The sequence below is a fragment of the Mesoplodon bidens genome, assembly GCF_964165515.1.
Source record: "Mesoplodon bidens genome assembly, chromosome: 2".
Lineage (NCBI taxonomy): Eukaryota > Metazoa > Chordata > Mammalia > Artiodactyla > Ziphiidae > Mesoplodon > Mesoplodon bidens.
In genome coordinates this window covers 162,267,874-162,283,389 of record NC_138177.1, presented here as the reverse complement: position 1 = coordinate 162,283,389, position 15,516 = coordinate 162,267,874, and the positions used below count along the sequence as shown (strand labels likewise).

General features: G+C 52.2%; 1 protein-coding gene across 2 annotated transcripts in view; it reads right to left on the bottom strand.

The window, feature by feature from the left end:
- Window positions 1–1,461: 1,461 nt before the first annotated feature.
- NKAIN1 (sodium/potassium transporting ATPase interacting 1) overlaps window positions 1,462–15,516 on the bottom strand; it is a 45,023-nt gene continuing 30,968 nt past the window's right edge. Inside the window, exons 2-7 of one of the 2 annotated variants that reach the window (XM_081224423.1) lie at window positions 8,200–8,373; window positions 6,708–6,788; window positions 5,470–5,667; window positions 5,049–5,109; window positions 3,952–4,033; window positions 1,462–3,797 (exon numbers count right to left, since the gene is read on the bottom strand). In XM_081224423.1, coding sequence (XP_081080549.1) covers window positions 3,788–3,797; window positions 3,952–4,033; window positions 5,049–5,109; window positions 5,470–5,667; window positions 6,708–6,788; window positions 8,200–8,373 — 606 coding nt within the window. In that variant the 3' untranslated portion in view covers window positions 1,462–3,787. The remainder of the gene's footprint in view (window positions 3,798–3,951; window positions 4,034–5,048; window positions 5,110–5,469; window positions 5,668–6,707; window positions 6,789–8,199; window positions 8,374–15,516) is intronic. The other variant, XM_081224424.1, reaches the window with a different exon arrangement.

The following is a 15,516-nucleotide window of genomic DNA, read 5'->3' as shown; positions in this document are numbered from 1 at the left end:
TTAAGACTCCACGCTTCCACAGCAAGGGGGCGCGGGTTCGATCCCTGGTCAGGGAGCTAGGCTCCCACATGCTGTACGGCCAGGGAAAAAACAAAAAGGTCAGAGGGCTGTGATGTTGCTGACTTTGAAGATGGAGGAAGGGGGCCACGAGCCAAGAAATGCACATAGCCTCTAGAAGCTAAAAAAGGAAATGGATTCTCCCTTAGAGACTCCAGAAAGAAATGCAACCCTCCAGACATCTTGATTTTACCCCAGTGAGACCCATGTTGGACTTCTACTGAACTGTAAGATAACAAATGTATACTGCTTTAAGAGACTAAAGTTGTGATAACTTATGACAGAGATAGAAAACTAATACATTCCCCACTGAGGCTCCCTCCAGCTAGTTCGTCTCTGGCCATTTTTACCCCAGACACTACGGGTTTTCCTCCCTCCACACCTCTGCTCATGCTGTTGGTCCATCCAGGATGTTCAGATCACCTCTCCCGAGCTCCTATTAACAACCACCTTTCACGCTAAACTGTCCTCAGCATCGACCACCTGCTATCAGCATCAACTTCTGCCTGCTCACCCCGTGGGCTCCCCACTAGACCATAAACTCCTTATTTTCCTGACTCCACGACCAGGAATGGTCCACAGAGGTTTGAATAGTGGACCTGGGCATTCTTATGTAGAACCTCTGGTTCTTGGCCCCTAACTGCATCAAGGTCACGTGGGGATCTTAAAACTCTCAATTCTACCAAATCATTGTGGAAGAATGGGAGGTAACTCCACATGTGTTATTGAGAGTTAGGTGAAAGAAGCAGGGAGTTGAAGAGTGAGTAAAATATGTTACCACTTGTGTGAAAAAGGAAAAAAAAATTTATATAATTTAAAATTTGACTATCTTCGGAAAGATATGAAAAATAAGTAAGAGTACATAGCCCCCTGGAACTTTCTGAATCCTGTACCACATATACTTATTACCTATTCACACACAAAAGTAAAATTTTTAAATTCAAAATACTGATTCTTCTTCTACGGTCAGAAAAGGAGCCAGGATGTCCCAGTTGGGAGGAGGAATCTGTGTCTAAAGCACTGTCTACCAGCTTATTGCAAGTCAGGAACTGAATTTTTAGGAAGAGGACAGAGGCAGGATGCAAAGGATATTTGAAAGCATAACCTTACAATGCACTTAACCAGAAAAACAGAAACCTCTCCAAGGGATTGCAAAGCCAGGTTTGGGAACCCACTGATTTAATCCCTTCTCTGCATTTTATGGATGAGGAAAGAGAGGGAGTGTGACTTGCCCAAAGCTACACAGCCAGCCAGAGGGACAGGCCAGTGCCCCAGCAATGTCTGATAATGACAGTGACATAGATTCCCAACCTCTGCCCACCCTCCATGCAAAGACTTCTCCCTCAGAAGACCCTGCCGACTCACAGGGCAGGAGGACAGGAAGACAGAGAAGAAAACACCATCTTTTTAAAATTATTTATTTATTTATTTATTTATTGGCTGTGTTGGGTCTTCGTTGCTGCGCGCGGGCTTTCTCTAGTTGCGGCAAGCGAGGGCTACTCTTTGTTGCGGTGCATGGGCTTCTCATTGTGGTAGCTTCTCTTTGTTGCAGAGCACAGGCTCTAGGCACGAGGGCTGCAGTAGTTGTGGCACGCGGGCTCCGGAGCTGTGGCTCACGGGCTCTAGAGTGCAGGCTCAGTAGTTGTGGCACACGGGCTTAGTTGCTCCATGGCACGTGGGATCTTCCCGGACCAGGGCTCGTGGCACATGGGATCTTCCCGGACCATTGGCAGGCGGGTTCTTAACCACTGCACCACCAGGGAAGTCGGAAAACACCATCTTTAATCAACCCACCTGCACAGAAACCAGGGCAACACTCCCTGCCTTGCAAGGTCCCAGTGAGAAGAAAACTCAGTCTCCTTGAAAAAACCATCTTACAAAAACAAAAGGCTTCAAAGCACCAGTGGCTCAAGTTGTTGAGTAGAAAGGGGGTTGGGGGTCGGGGGTGAGATGACAGCTGGCTGGGGGTGGCTCTGAGAAGAGAGGGCTGGAGGCAGGACTTGGTCCAGGAGCAGGGCAGCAGCCAGGCCTGAAAGGAACTGTTGCCCTCCTGAGCTGTACCCACAGCTAACCAGGCTCACCATTTGGGCCCTTGGGCCCTGTAGTGACCAGAGGGACTCCTGGGTTTGGCTCTTTGGCACAGACCTGCAGATGGGATGGTGGGGTGGGGTCCAAGTTCAGGATATTTTGGCCTTAGATGGGAGGGAATGCTAGATCAGAGGGTGGGGAGCAAGGAATTGTCACCATGGATGGGCTCAGGTGTGCAACCGTCTGTATTTCCATCTGGTTCCCCCGTGCCTCCCACCCTCCTTCCTAAGCCAGGACCACTCCTATTTCACAAACTGGAAGCTGAGGCCTGATCCTCCTGCCCTCAGATTCACCAGCCAGCACACAGGATGCAGGGTCCTCAGAGGGGTCTGTGGAGGGAGGTGAGGAGAATGAGCCCTCATCTCTACTTGCTCTTAAGGAAGGGTGCTGGCCCTCCAGACCCCCCACTATGACCCACACCCCCATTCTGCCTCTTCAGAACAACTTCTGGATTTGTTAGAGGTTGCTTCTGGACACCGGCATGATCATGAACACTGGTGATCTTTGAACACTGTTGACCAGGCAGCACAGATGAGCCCTTTCCCACTCTGGAACACAGGTCTTCCAGCTGGTGAGGTGGATGGAGTTGGCATCCATCTGCCACCAGGGGTTGGCAGAGTTGCTGAAGGGGTGGGGGATAATGGGTGCAGCAGGCTCAGGGATGTGGAAGGGGGTGGGGTGACTGAGTCGTGTCCCCCCTTTGCTAGAGAGAGCTTGAAAGCTTTGCCAAGGGTGGACAGAGGCCGAGTCTAAGAAGGCTTCCCTGTGGGTCAGGCTGAATTCAGGGCTCTGGGATCCGTCCATCCTGTCCCCAACAAGAGAACGAATATATTGCTTCAAGAGAGGAGTTAGCAAGTGGTGGTGGTGGTATGTGAGTGTGGTGTATATCACGTGGGTTCTAGAGTGTCCAAGCTGGAAGGGGGCTTGGAAATGAGTTTTGGAGTCTGAAACTACAGATCATATTCAAAGCCTGCCACCACCAAAAGCCCAGCTGTGTGGCCTCAAGCAAATTGCTTTACACCTCTGGGCCTCAGTTTCCATATCTGCAAAATGGGGATTATATAAAATCCCAGTATAGTCCAGGGACTTGAGAGTCAAATGAAAAGGCTAGAAAGAGCTCTATTTACGAAGGGATTATTTTAATTATTTGAGGTGGGAAACTGAGGCCCAGAGAGGGCAAGGGCTTTGCCAGATGTCACATAGAGAGTTAGTGATGGAGCTGCAATTATAACCCAGAACTCCTGCTTCTAGTTCAGGGTAACTTTCCCCAGGGCTGGTGAATGACTGTGGTGAAATGGGGGTGAGTCTGTCTGTCCTGTCTTTCTCTCTGGACAGGGGACAGGATACTGGGTGAAGAAAGGTGAAAGGAAGAGGCTGGAGAAGGGCGGGAGGCTCCAGCACACGCCAAGGTGGAGATAAAAAAATACAAACCCCGCGAACCCCCTCCCCCGCCCCACCCCCGCCCCACCCCTTAAGTCCAGGCTGCTAAGCGCCAAGTCCAAGTCCGCTTCGGACCCGTATCAAGCCGACCCAGGCTGCAGTCCGGTCAGCGAGCCGCCAGGGGGCACGCCTGCCATCTTGGCCGGAGCTCGCGGCTGCGGCGGTCAGTCTAGCCGCGGGGGTGGTCGTAGGGCAGAAGCTACTACCCCGCCCTGCAGGAAACAAAGGCAGGTTAGGGAAGTGGACCCTAAGTAGAGAGGCGGAGAGATCCGGCTGCCCTCTCCGCTCCTCCCTCCCCTTCTTTCTCCTACACTAACGCCCGCGCCTGGGTCCCTCCACCCCACCCTGCTCCGCGCCATGACCCACGTGTACAGAGGCTGCAGTTGTAAATGCGACGTCTTCTGGGGCGCCTGGTATCCATAGGAGTCAAAACCGCCGATGAAATCAACTGCGGAAGGGCAGATGCCACGTGGTTAGAGATGGGCCTGTGAAGGGGGCAAGTTATGGGAGGCTGGGTCCTGAAAGGGAGGAATCTGAGGCCGGACCCTGTACAGGGCCTTAGGGGGTTGGGCTTTGCTCCAGTGTCCTGATGGATGGGCCAAGGCCCAAGAGGATAGAGAGCTGGGGGTGGATGGGGAGGGTGGCCCTTTAAGGGAGAAGGTTGAGGGGAGGCAAGACCTGTTGGGGGTGGGAGTGGGACCAACTGGGAATGGGCGGTGCTTGACAGGAGTGGGGCTGTGGAGCCCCTCAGAGCGACAGGAAGGGGCCTAAGAGGGGCAGGTAGGGGGGCAGTGCTGGAGCCTGGGCTGAGGCCCAGAATGGGCTGGCTATGCAGATCCCCACTCACCCCGCTGCCTCTTCTTCCCCAGCCCCCAGAGGGGCCCCTTAAATCAGGGGTCCCCAACCCCCAGGCCACAGACCGGTACTGGTGTTAGGAACTGGGCCGCACAGCAGGTGAGCGGCAGGCAAGCGAGCGAAGCTCCATCTGTATTTACAGCCGCTCCCCATTGCTCACATTACCGCCTGAGCTCCGCCTCCTGTCAGATCAGCAGTGGCATTAGATTCTCGCAGGAGCAATAACCCTACTGTGAACTGCGCACGCAAGGGATCTAGGTTGCACGCTTCTTATGAGAATCTAATGCCTGATGATCTGAGGGGGAGCTGAGGCCGTGATGCTAGTGATGGGGAGCGGCTGCAAATACAGATTATCATTAGCAGAGAGGTTTGACTGCACAGAGGCCATAATCAATCAATGCACTTGAATCGTCCCGAAAGCACCCCCACACCCGCCGTCCATGGAAAAATTGTCTTCCATGAAACCGGTCCCTGGTGCCAAAAAGGTTGGGGACCACTGCCTTAAATAACCCAGGGCTCCCTCCTGCTCTGGCCCCTGTCCAGGGTGCTGACTGCGTGGGGTGGCCCGTGGCCAGGTTTCCCCAGGTCTCTAGGGGCTCCGCACTCACAGCTGTCCTCCTCCTCCAGGAATACTTTGCTCACGTAGCAGGCGAACACGAAGCCGAACAGCTGGGGGAGGACACAGCGCGTCAGAGAGGGAGGGAGGGAGGAGAGGGAAGCTCTTCCTTCACCCCCTGCCTGGCCCTGCCCACCCCTGCGGGGGGGTGGGCGTGTGTGCTAAGAGGAAGGCAAACCAATAACAACTCCAAGTCAAATGACTGCACCTTAAACTTAATATACCTGGTTCTATTCTCCGTTCTGGGAGTGTGATTTTGGACAAGTAATTATTTTACCTCTTTGAGCCTCAGTTTCCCCAGTTGGATCTGGGCAATACCTTACTGGCTTATTAAGAGGAAACAGGATTATGTAACTGTGTGTGTAAAGTGCCTAGGGCAGGGCTGGGACAGGCAGGGGGACAGGAGAACTCACAGCCAGGAAGATCTGCAGGGCACTGCTGAGTGCTTCAATGTAGGGATAGTCAAGCAGGCAGCCGGTGACCGAGATGACATGGTGGTCCTCCAGGGCCAGGCGGGAGTTCAGGACAGGTGTCACCAGGCAGCCTGGCCCGTTCTCCATCCACCAGGAGCGGTGCAGGGATGTGTTGAAGGTCATGATGAAGTCCCGGTCCTAGGGGCAGAGGGGCCTAGGATACTGAGCTTGGGCCGGAGGTGGTGGGGGGTTGGGAGGGGAGGAAATCCTCCCCAGGCTCCAGGAGACTTCTTTTTTTTTTTTTTTGGCAGCACCGCACTTCTTGTGGGATCCTAGTTCCCTGACCAGGGATCGAACCCAGGCGCCGGCAGTGAAAGTGCCAAGTCCTAACCACTGGACCGCCAAGGAATTCCCTCCAGAAGACTTTATATAAGGTCTGCTTCACACCTGGGTTGTTGTAACAGCTTCCTTTCCTGGCTTGATTTGTGAAAGGTATGAAGGAAGTCTGTATCTGCAAGTCTATATTTGGCCAGTAGGTGGCGCTTGATGACCATGCAGGCCTCACTCCTCTATCAGAGGTGGAAGGGGCTGGTTCAAACCCACAGGAGTCTCAGAATTTCAGGGCTGGAAGGGACATTAATGGGGACCGGGTCCAATTATCCAGCTGTTGGTGAAATCCTCAATACAGACCCCTTCACAGCCCATTCAGCCTCTCCACTGCTCCCTGTGTGTGACCCTGGGCAAACCTCTCCTCTTTAGACCTTGGTCTCCCCTTTTGAAATGGAGAAGGGGCTGGCCTACATCAGAAGTTCTTACCCACGTGTGCATCTATGTTTTCCTCAGTCCATTCACTCAGGCAGTCCATTAACAAATATTCACCGCATGCTGACTTGGTGCCAAGCACTGAGATGTTCGATCTCCTTTCATCCCCTCAGCAACCACATGAAATTGGGGTTTCTATTAACTATACTTACTAGATGAGGAAACTGAAGCTCAGAGAGGGTAAGCCACCCTCTGGACTGCGAGGGAATTCCCCATCATGTGTTTATAAGAAGTACGGAGGATGACAGAAATGAAAACGTAGGGATGGGGGATGGGGAGCACAGATGACTCGAATGTGTAAGAGGGCGGTCTCTTCAAGAGATGATGCCCCTGAGACCCACACCACAGGAGCCCTTGGGGCAGGGGAGGGGAAAGGTCAGGCTCTGCCCTCTGGTACTGCCAGGCCTGAGGCTTACCTGGGACAGCTGTCCAACCTCCAAGTAGAAGCAGATGATAAACGCATTCCAGCCAACCCAAAGCACCAGCCAGGCTGCATACTGGGGAAAGCAGAGGTGGGATCAGGGTGGGGCCTGGAGGAGTGGGGACGGGGCGGGTCAATGGACTGAGGAGACCTTTGCAGGGGAAACTATGACAATGCCTCACTCAGAGAGCAATATAGTTTACAGATCATTTTCCATCCATCCAGTCCTTACCAGAGCCCTGCAGGGAAGGCGCTGTCTTTCTCTTTAAAGGTAACTAAGTTAAGGCTCAGAGAGGTTTACATTTTCCAAGATCACACAGCTAGGAAGAGGTAGGGCTGGCATGCAAACCTAAGTCCTCCGGTAGCTAATCCTATCCACTCTGCAGAGAACCACAGACACCGGATGGCATCCTACCCATGGCAAAGAACTAGAGAGGAGCTGGATATTTCCACCCAAATCCTATGCCTAAGCCAGTGGCAGCCGTCTGGCAGACAGTGCCGTTTACAGTGGTGCTGGGGGCTTTCCTGAGAACTGGAGAGAAGGGTCTTCTTATCTCAGGTGAGGGAGAGCTTTGGAAGGGCCCTGTTCACCTGGCTTCTGGAACTGAGCCTGTGGGAGGTGTGGAGAAGCCCTAGAATGAGCGCGAGTGGGCTCTGGGTGGGGGGGGGCATGACATTACATGGCATTGTTACTTTGGGTGTCAAGCATTTCTGTAGTAAAGCCTTTTCCCTCAAGAGAGGTGTATAAATGAGTCACTGAGGAAGAGCAAGGGACAAGGATGAGACTAGTTGAAAACAGGAGTTTGATAATCAAGGACCAGAGTTTGGAAAGAGGAAGTAGGAGGAGGGAGCCAGGGACATAATGCACTCCTGGGATCAGGGCACAGGAGGCACTGGCCTCAAGGCCACACTAGCCACACTAGACCACATTTTTGATGAACATCAAGGGACAGAAGCCAAGCCTTCCTGAAGCAATTTGAGAAACCAAACAAAACAAAGTCCATCCCTCGCACGGGCTTACTGGGCAGCGTGGTGATGCGGCAGGAGCCTTAGCTCTGGACAGGATGCTCTAACCCTGCCACTTATTAGCTGTGTGACTTTAGGAAGGCTTGTCACCTTTCTGAGCCTCATTTCCTCATCTGGGAAATGGAGATAAGATATACTTCGCAGGGCTGTCGTAAAGATAAGTAAAGCAGGTGAAACTCTTAGCACGTGCCTGGCATATGGTAGGCACTCACTAAATGATATACCTTGTTAATATTTGGAATTTTCTGTAGAAAATTCTTTAGGAAAAATACTAATTTTGTCTCCACTGAGCAAAGAAGCATTGGGATTTGAACATCCACATCACCAGCTGGGCTGGAGCCAAGACAGAGGCTGGGGTCTAGGTGCCCAGGGTGGAGGGCAGCTTTGGCTGGAGGACGAGGTGGGAACGGATGGGGATGAGAAGAGGGGGTTGGCTTGTGGAGAGGCCAAGTGAGCCATACCAGAATGAGGTACCGGGAGCGGTACTGCACGGTACCAAAGATGCCCAGGATAACTGCCATGATGTGCAGGAAGTTGGCTAGGATAGGAGCCCACTGGTAGCCCAGGAAGTCAAAGATCTGCCGCTCCAACGCAGCCACCTGTGGGAAAGAGCAGGCTGAGGCCACAGTCACCACCTAAAAAAGGAGGACAGGTACTCCTTTCCAACCCTGTGGAGCAGGTGACACCAGTTACCATGGTGATGAGGAACCATGACCTGATTATACACAAGTCTCAGAGCCATCCCAGCCCCGCAGTACCAAAGGGATGCTGGGAGGTGAGGACAGGTCTGTGAGGATGAGCGGGACAGAGCCCTGTGCATCACTTTGGGGTGGGCTAAAGGGAGATGGGAGCCAGCGTTCAGAACGTCTTCCTCCCTGCCAAGAAGCCTCCCCATTGGCACCTATACTTTCCCTGGGGGGCGGGTCTCTGCCGGTGTAGTCAGGATCCAGATTGCCTCCCCCTAGCTCTGGCCTAGGGCTGAGCCAGGGCCCTGGAGACCCCAGGGAAGCCTGGGGGCTCAGTCACCTTCTTCCAAGGACCCCTATCTGGAGGTTGTTCTGGCCCATGGGATCCATGGGCTACAGAGAAAAGATTTTTTTTCACTCCCTGTCCCTGAGGGCACTGTAGTAGGTTGCACAATTGGCCTAAAATTCTTTCTCTTCCTATTTCCATGCTCTTTAGCAGTGCCCTCGCACACTAATTTTGTGCTTGGTCATGTGACTTGCTTTGTCCAAGGGGACTTTAGCAAAGAGGAAGCAAGTGAAGGCTTGAAAAACGCCGGTGCATTGGAGCTTGCCCACTTGTTACACTTGTAACACAGAGAACACCTTGTGAAAGAGCTCAAGCCGACCTGCTGGAGGAAGAGAGTCCACAGGGAAAGAACCAAGGCACCCCAGCTAATAGCCAGTCAACCATCAACACACACGAGTGAGGCCATCCTAGATCATTCAGATGCTAGCCAACCCACCAACTGACCAAAGACAGGTCGCCAGACCAAAAATTCTCCCAGCTGACCCACAGAATCGTGAGCTAAATAAAATGGTTGTTTTATTATTTATTATTATTTTTCTTCAATTTTTGGCTGCACCACGCGGCTTTCAGGATCTTAGTTCCCTGACCAGGGATCGAACCCAGGCCCATGGCAGTGAAAGTGCTGAGTCCTAACCACTGGACCACCGGGGAATTCGCTAAAATGGCTGTTTTAAACCACTACATTTTGGAGGGATTTGTTACACAGCAAAAGGTAACTGATACAGGACTCAGTCAACACTCCCTTTCCAGAAGCCCGTGGTTCAACCTTTCAGCTGATACATTTAGGAACAAAGGTACCAAGGATACCAGTTGTTATTGACTGTCCCATATTCCTTCTTCTGTTAACAGAACTTATCTCTTTCTTTTGGAAACTGCCTCCCAGACCCCCAGTCCATGTGGCTTGGGTGGGGCTGAGCCCACTTCTAATTTCTTTTTTTTAAAAATAAATTTATTTTATTTATTTATTTTTGGCTGTGTTGGGTCTTCGTTCCTGCATGCAGGCTTTCTCTAGTTGCGGCAAGTGGGGGCTATTCTTCGTTGCGGTGCGCGGGCTTCTCATTGCAGTGGTTTCGCTTGTTGCAGGGCACAGGCTCTAGGCACGTGAGCTTCAGTAGTTGTGGCACGCAGGCTCAGTTGTTGTGGCTCACGGGCTCTAGAGCGCAGGCTCGGTAGTTGTGGCGCACGGGCTTAGTTACTCCGCAGCATGTGGGATCTTCCCGGACCAGGGCTTGAACCCATGTCCCCTGCATTGGCAGGTGGATTCTTAACCACTGTGCCACCAGGGAAGTCTCCCCACTTCTAATTTCTACAGTGGGCTACTGACCCAAGTCTAAGCAAATAGGCAATACACAGTGATCTGTCCAGGGATGGGCACTCAGCCTGCACTCTGAGAGTTATCCTGGATACTTGCTGGGGCATCAGGACAGAGATGCCACCTGCCAAGATACCTGGATGGGCGTAGTGTCAGCTGAGAACTGTTGGTGGCTGTCTTTGCCACCACTTGGGGGACAGCCTGCTTGAGGAGGAAGCCAAAACTAAAGGAAAGAGAGTGAGGGAGGAAGAGTGAACAAGCAAGGGGAGTGTCTGGGAGACATCGTTTTAGGTCTGAGGATCTAGCCATGCCTAAACAAATTCTCCCTCCTTGTACTTCTGATTCTGTCACTTGCACCCAAGAGTCCTGACTACATAGAAGGAGAGAGAAGAGGGTCTGCCTAGGGAGGAAGAAAGAAGATCCTGATAAAGTAAGAAGATCCCAGAAGTCTTTTTCCTGGCAGGGAGGCAAGAGGAGATGGAGCTAATGGTACCACACAGATGGCAAAGCTTGGGCAGAAACCCAGGAAGCTGCAGGCCCAACCCTGGCACCCACCCACCTGGCACCAGCCTGCCTCTTGCTGGTGACTCCCCTCCCAGAGCTCTGCAGATTGTAAAGAGCCTTCCAAGTTCATCTCTCACTGGATACTTCTTGGCAGAAAGGCACTGCTGAGATCATTAACTCAGAAGAAAGAAACCATGAGGTTCAGAGAGGGGAAGTGACTTGCCCAAGGTCACACAGCAGGTAGGTGGCAGAGCCAGACAGCCATTCTGCCTTTGTCTGCCTCCTGTCCCACCTTGGCACCAACACACCACCTTTCCCAGTTGGCACTGGCTCGGGAGTTAAGACGTGGTTTCTGGTTGAGAGTCTGACACTGATTCCTGGCTTACTTGGGCAGGCTACCTTCTCTGTGGGTCTTGAGATCCTCTTACATAGAGGCTGCCAGACTAAATGACCTCTAAGGGCCCTTCTGGTTTTGAATCCAGTGGCCTGCCAACCTTGGGGGAGAAACTCCCCAGGCTGCTTCCCCTCCCAAAAGCTCCTGCCCCACTTCTCTTCTCCTTCCTACCCTGACTCTGCTAGGCCTTAGGGAGTCCTGGTGGTTTGGGGTCCAGCTGGATACTCTCAACTCAGCTGGCACAGGGTCCTGGCAAGGAGGGTGAGATAGAGTTGCCCAGGCTCATAGTGTAGTTGGGGAGACACCCTGCCTGGATACAACTACCTAAACCTGACATCACCCCTACCCCCACTCTGGTCCTAGCTCAAAATCCCTGTGTTCTCAGGGACCTCATTGATAGAGTGAGCAGCACTGGAGTCACTAAAACTCAAGTTCAAACTGCAGTTCTGCTGTGTGACTTAGGGCAAATTACTTTCCCTCTCTGAGCCTATTTCTTTAACTATAAATGGGGAAGATAATCCCTCCCCTGAGAAGTTGTTGTGAGGATATGGAGACATCACATAAACTAATAATTAGACTTAATATATGGTGGTTAATTAGTAGGAGACCTAACAGTCAAAGCTTCTTAGCTGGGCTTTGAAGGCTGCTAGGATCTGGCTCAATTCTTTATTCCCAGCCAGTTCCTGCCCCCAAGCAGCTGAAATAACAGTTGAGGATCCACCGTCATTTCCCTTTCCTTATATCCAAGTCCTCCTTGGTTTTCAAAACATAGCACAATTTTCTCCTTTCCTAGGAAGACCTCCTGACTGGCCCAAAGGGATCTCTCTTTCCACTGAATATGGAACACTGGCTGTTCTTGTTACTCTGAGCCATCCTCCCAGCCTCCCTCCAGCCTCCCATCCAACAACTGCCCACTCATTCATCAAAACACCATCCACATCCATTTACTCCTCCATCTGACATCTGACATGCCCTCATCCATCCAGGGTACATCATTTATTTATTCACAGAACGTTTAGTCTGTGTCAGGCCCTGTGCTGGCGCTGGGAAGCTGAAATGAATACGCTGCAGTCCCTGCCCTTTGGGAACTCAGAGCCTAGGAGGGGAGACGGATGGAAAATTGGACAGTTAAAAACCACTGTAAGGGCTTCCCTGGTGGCGCGGTGGTTGGGAGTCCGCCTGCCGATGCAGGGGACGCGGGTTCATGCCCCGGTCCGGGAAGATCCCACATGCCGCGGAGCAGCTGGGCCCGTGAGCCATGACCGCTGAGCCTGCGCGTCTGGAGCCTGTGCTCCGCAACGGGAGAGGCCACAACAGTGAGAGGCCCGTGTACCGGAAAAAAAAAAAACCACTGTGATCAGCGGGATAACCCAGGCCTGAACAATGCCTCTCCCTCCAATGGTGAGTGCAGAAACCGATGTAAATAAATAAATAGTTTAATTGAGATTCAGTGTCTTATAAATAACCCCAATTCTAAAGTTGTTATCTTTTATTCAAAAACCAAGTCAAATATTCCAGAACTCCTGCTTCTGCAGCAGTGACATGCAGGTAATTAACAAATAAAGATAAGAACAAAAAATAGGAGGAATATCTTCCCCATCTGGTTGCAATGGCTTAGAAACAATAATCTCAGGGCTGCAGTGGTTGTAAATCATAACTGGCCTTGGAGTGTCTCTTTTTTTCTTCTTCCTTTTGGCCGCACTGCTCTGCATGTGGGGTCTTACTTCCCCAACCAGGGATCAAACCTGTGCCCCTTGCACTGGAAGTGCGGAGTCTTAACCACTGGACCATCAGGGAAGTGCCTAGAGTGTCTTTTTTACTTTGATGGGAGGACTTGTGTGGAGACAATAGCAACCTACTCCTTTGCAAAAAGTTCAAGTTCACGTGCATTGAGAGGGAAAAAGTGACTTCGGGGGGCTTCCCTGGTGGTGCAGTGGTTAAGAATCCGCTGGCCAATGCAGGGGACACAGGTTCGAGCCCTGGTCCGGGAAGATTCCACATGCCACAGAGCAACTAAGCCCGTGCTCCACAACTACTGAGCCTGTGCTTTAGAGCCCACAAGCCACAACTACTGAAGCCTGCGCGCCTAGAGCCCGTGCTCCCCAACAAGACAAGCCACCACAATGAGAAGCCCGCGCACTGCAACAAAGAGTAGCTCCTGCTTGCCGCAACTAGAGAAAGCCCACACACAGCAACAAAGACCCAACGCAGCCAAATTAATTAATTAATTAATTATTAAAAAAAAAATTCAGGGATATTTTTTCCTGGTCAGCCTACAAGTCACGTGAAGCTGGCTTCTTGGGTCTCTCTCCTAAGTGGACCAGCATAGAAGCTTCTGTGGGCAACTGCTGTAGCCTCCTGCCTCATCTCCTGGCAGAAAGAGGCTGCCTACCAACCTAGCAAATGCTTTTTCTAAAGCACAAATCTGGTCAAATCACTCTGTCATCAATGCAGCCCAGAGAGCCTGGGGTAACCCCTATGGCCTCTGGGCCAGCCAATCCCCCGGTCACAAGGACCCCAGATAAGCGGGATGAGTCCCCTGACTGTAGTCCCAGAAAGACAGGTGCGATCCAGTCCCCCCAGCCTCACAGCCCTGTCCGGATCTGTCAATGCCCACAGAGTAAGTCCCACTTTCCTGCCCATTGGTCCTCTCTGCCCTTGATCTCCACAACGCTCTGTGCCGCTTCCTCTGACCCAGCCCTCCCCTGGCCCCCGGCCCCCTTTCATGACCCCTTCCACACCAGCAAGTGTCTCTACGGCCTCGGCGCCTTCCCTAAGGGGTCCCCCCACCCCTTAAACGTTGCACCCAAGGACGCTGTTTTCCCTGTAGTCTTCTCAGTGACTCTGTTTCTGTTCTCTCATCCCATGCTCCTCAGGCCCAAAGGTGGGGTTGGTACCCTCTGGGGTCTCCAAACTGCCTGCAGAAGTGTGCGACCCAGTGGCTATACCACCCTCATCCACTGCTGGACTCATCATCCACTGGCCTCCAGGTCTTGTCCCTTCCTTGAAAACGATCCCATGACCTCTGCATCATCCTGGTCAACTCTGACATCTGGGGGCCACCCCCTCCAGCACCCTAACCTCTCAAGTCCTCTCCCATGACCTTTGCTTCCATTCTTCCTTGTCCATGGCCACTTCTTGGAATGTGTCATCACCCATAACTGCCCTGCTTCCAAAGTCTCCAATTTGAGAGCCCCTCTCAGACACCCCAGCTTCTTCCAACACCCTTCACGATGACGGGCCCATCAGCCTGCTGGGATCACATGACCCTTCACTTCACCATCAGCTTTGCCTGTAACCCATACTCCTCTGCCTTTTCATCACGTCTGTGAGGAAAAGACCACACCTGGATAAACCCAATTAATAGTTTTCTCAGTTCTCACAAAGCAGCCAAGCACTTCCGGAGAAAGTCACTCCACGGGGCAGACTGGACCAATGGAGATCTGGAATCATCGACTCCAAGAAGCTCCCCGATGCTGTCCCACAACCCAACTAGGCTTCCCTGAGGAGCTCACTCCTCCTAATACTTCAGATCTTCTTGCTGTCCTCAACCCTCCTGGGTCCCCTTCGCCCTCACGCCGGTAAAGACCTGGTCTCCCCCCACCCCCCATACTTGAGGTTCTGTCCCTCCCCGCACTAAAGGCCAGTGCCTCCTCCTGCATTTTGAACCCTAACTTCTACCTACTCGGGAGCCCACATCATCCACGATCTCTTCTCTTGTAAACCCAACCTCTTCCCTGCCCAGAATCCTTCCCACTGGCTCCTAAACATGCTTAAGCCTCTTCTACTGAAAAAAAAAAATAAATAGAAAGTCCCCTTTTCCCCCTCCAACTAATGCCTTATCTAGCCCAATGCTCCCACATCCAAAACTGTTTAAAGGTCTCCACGCCCTCCCTGCTACTCACCCCTCCACCCACTTGCTACAATTTGGTCCAGGGGTTAGGAGCAGAGCTGGGTGGGAATCCTGGCGCCGCTGGTTTTTCCACAACTCTGGACAAGTCACTTAACCTCTCTGTGCCTCAGTTTTCTCACCAACAAAATGGGTATGATTCATAGTACTTCCTTCATCTGGTCGTGAGGAGAGTCAGCATTATTTAAAATTATATTCCGCTGCAGAGCTCCCTGCCTCCCCCCTTGCTTTATTTTCTCCACGGCACTTATCATTGCCTAACATACTATTCACGCCTTATTTACTGTCTCCTGCGTTAGAAGGCACACTCCACGAGAGTGGGATGTTCACTGCTGCATTTCCAGCGGCGAGAGCCATGCCTGGCACACGCATTCTCCACCTCCTTGGCCTGATTCCGGTGCAGCCCATCCTCCTGCGCAGTCAGGCCCCTAAGTATCAGAGCACCTCAGGGCCACAGCCCAGCCCCTCTTCACACTCCACATGTCCCAGCAAAGGCATGTCCCCCCCCAGCTTCAGTTCCTTCAGCCTCCAGCCCCTTTATAACCAAGTACCCACTGGATGGTTCATCATGAACTTAATACATCCAAACCTGGTCCATTTGCAGTGATGTGGGCTCCATGATGTGT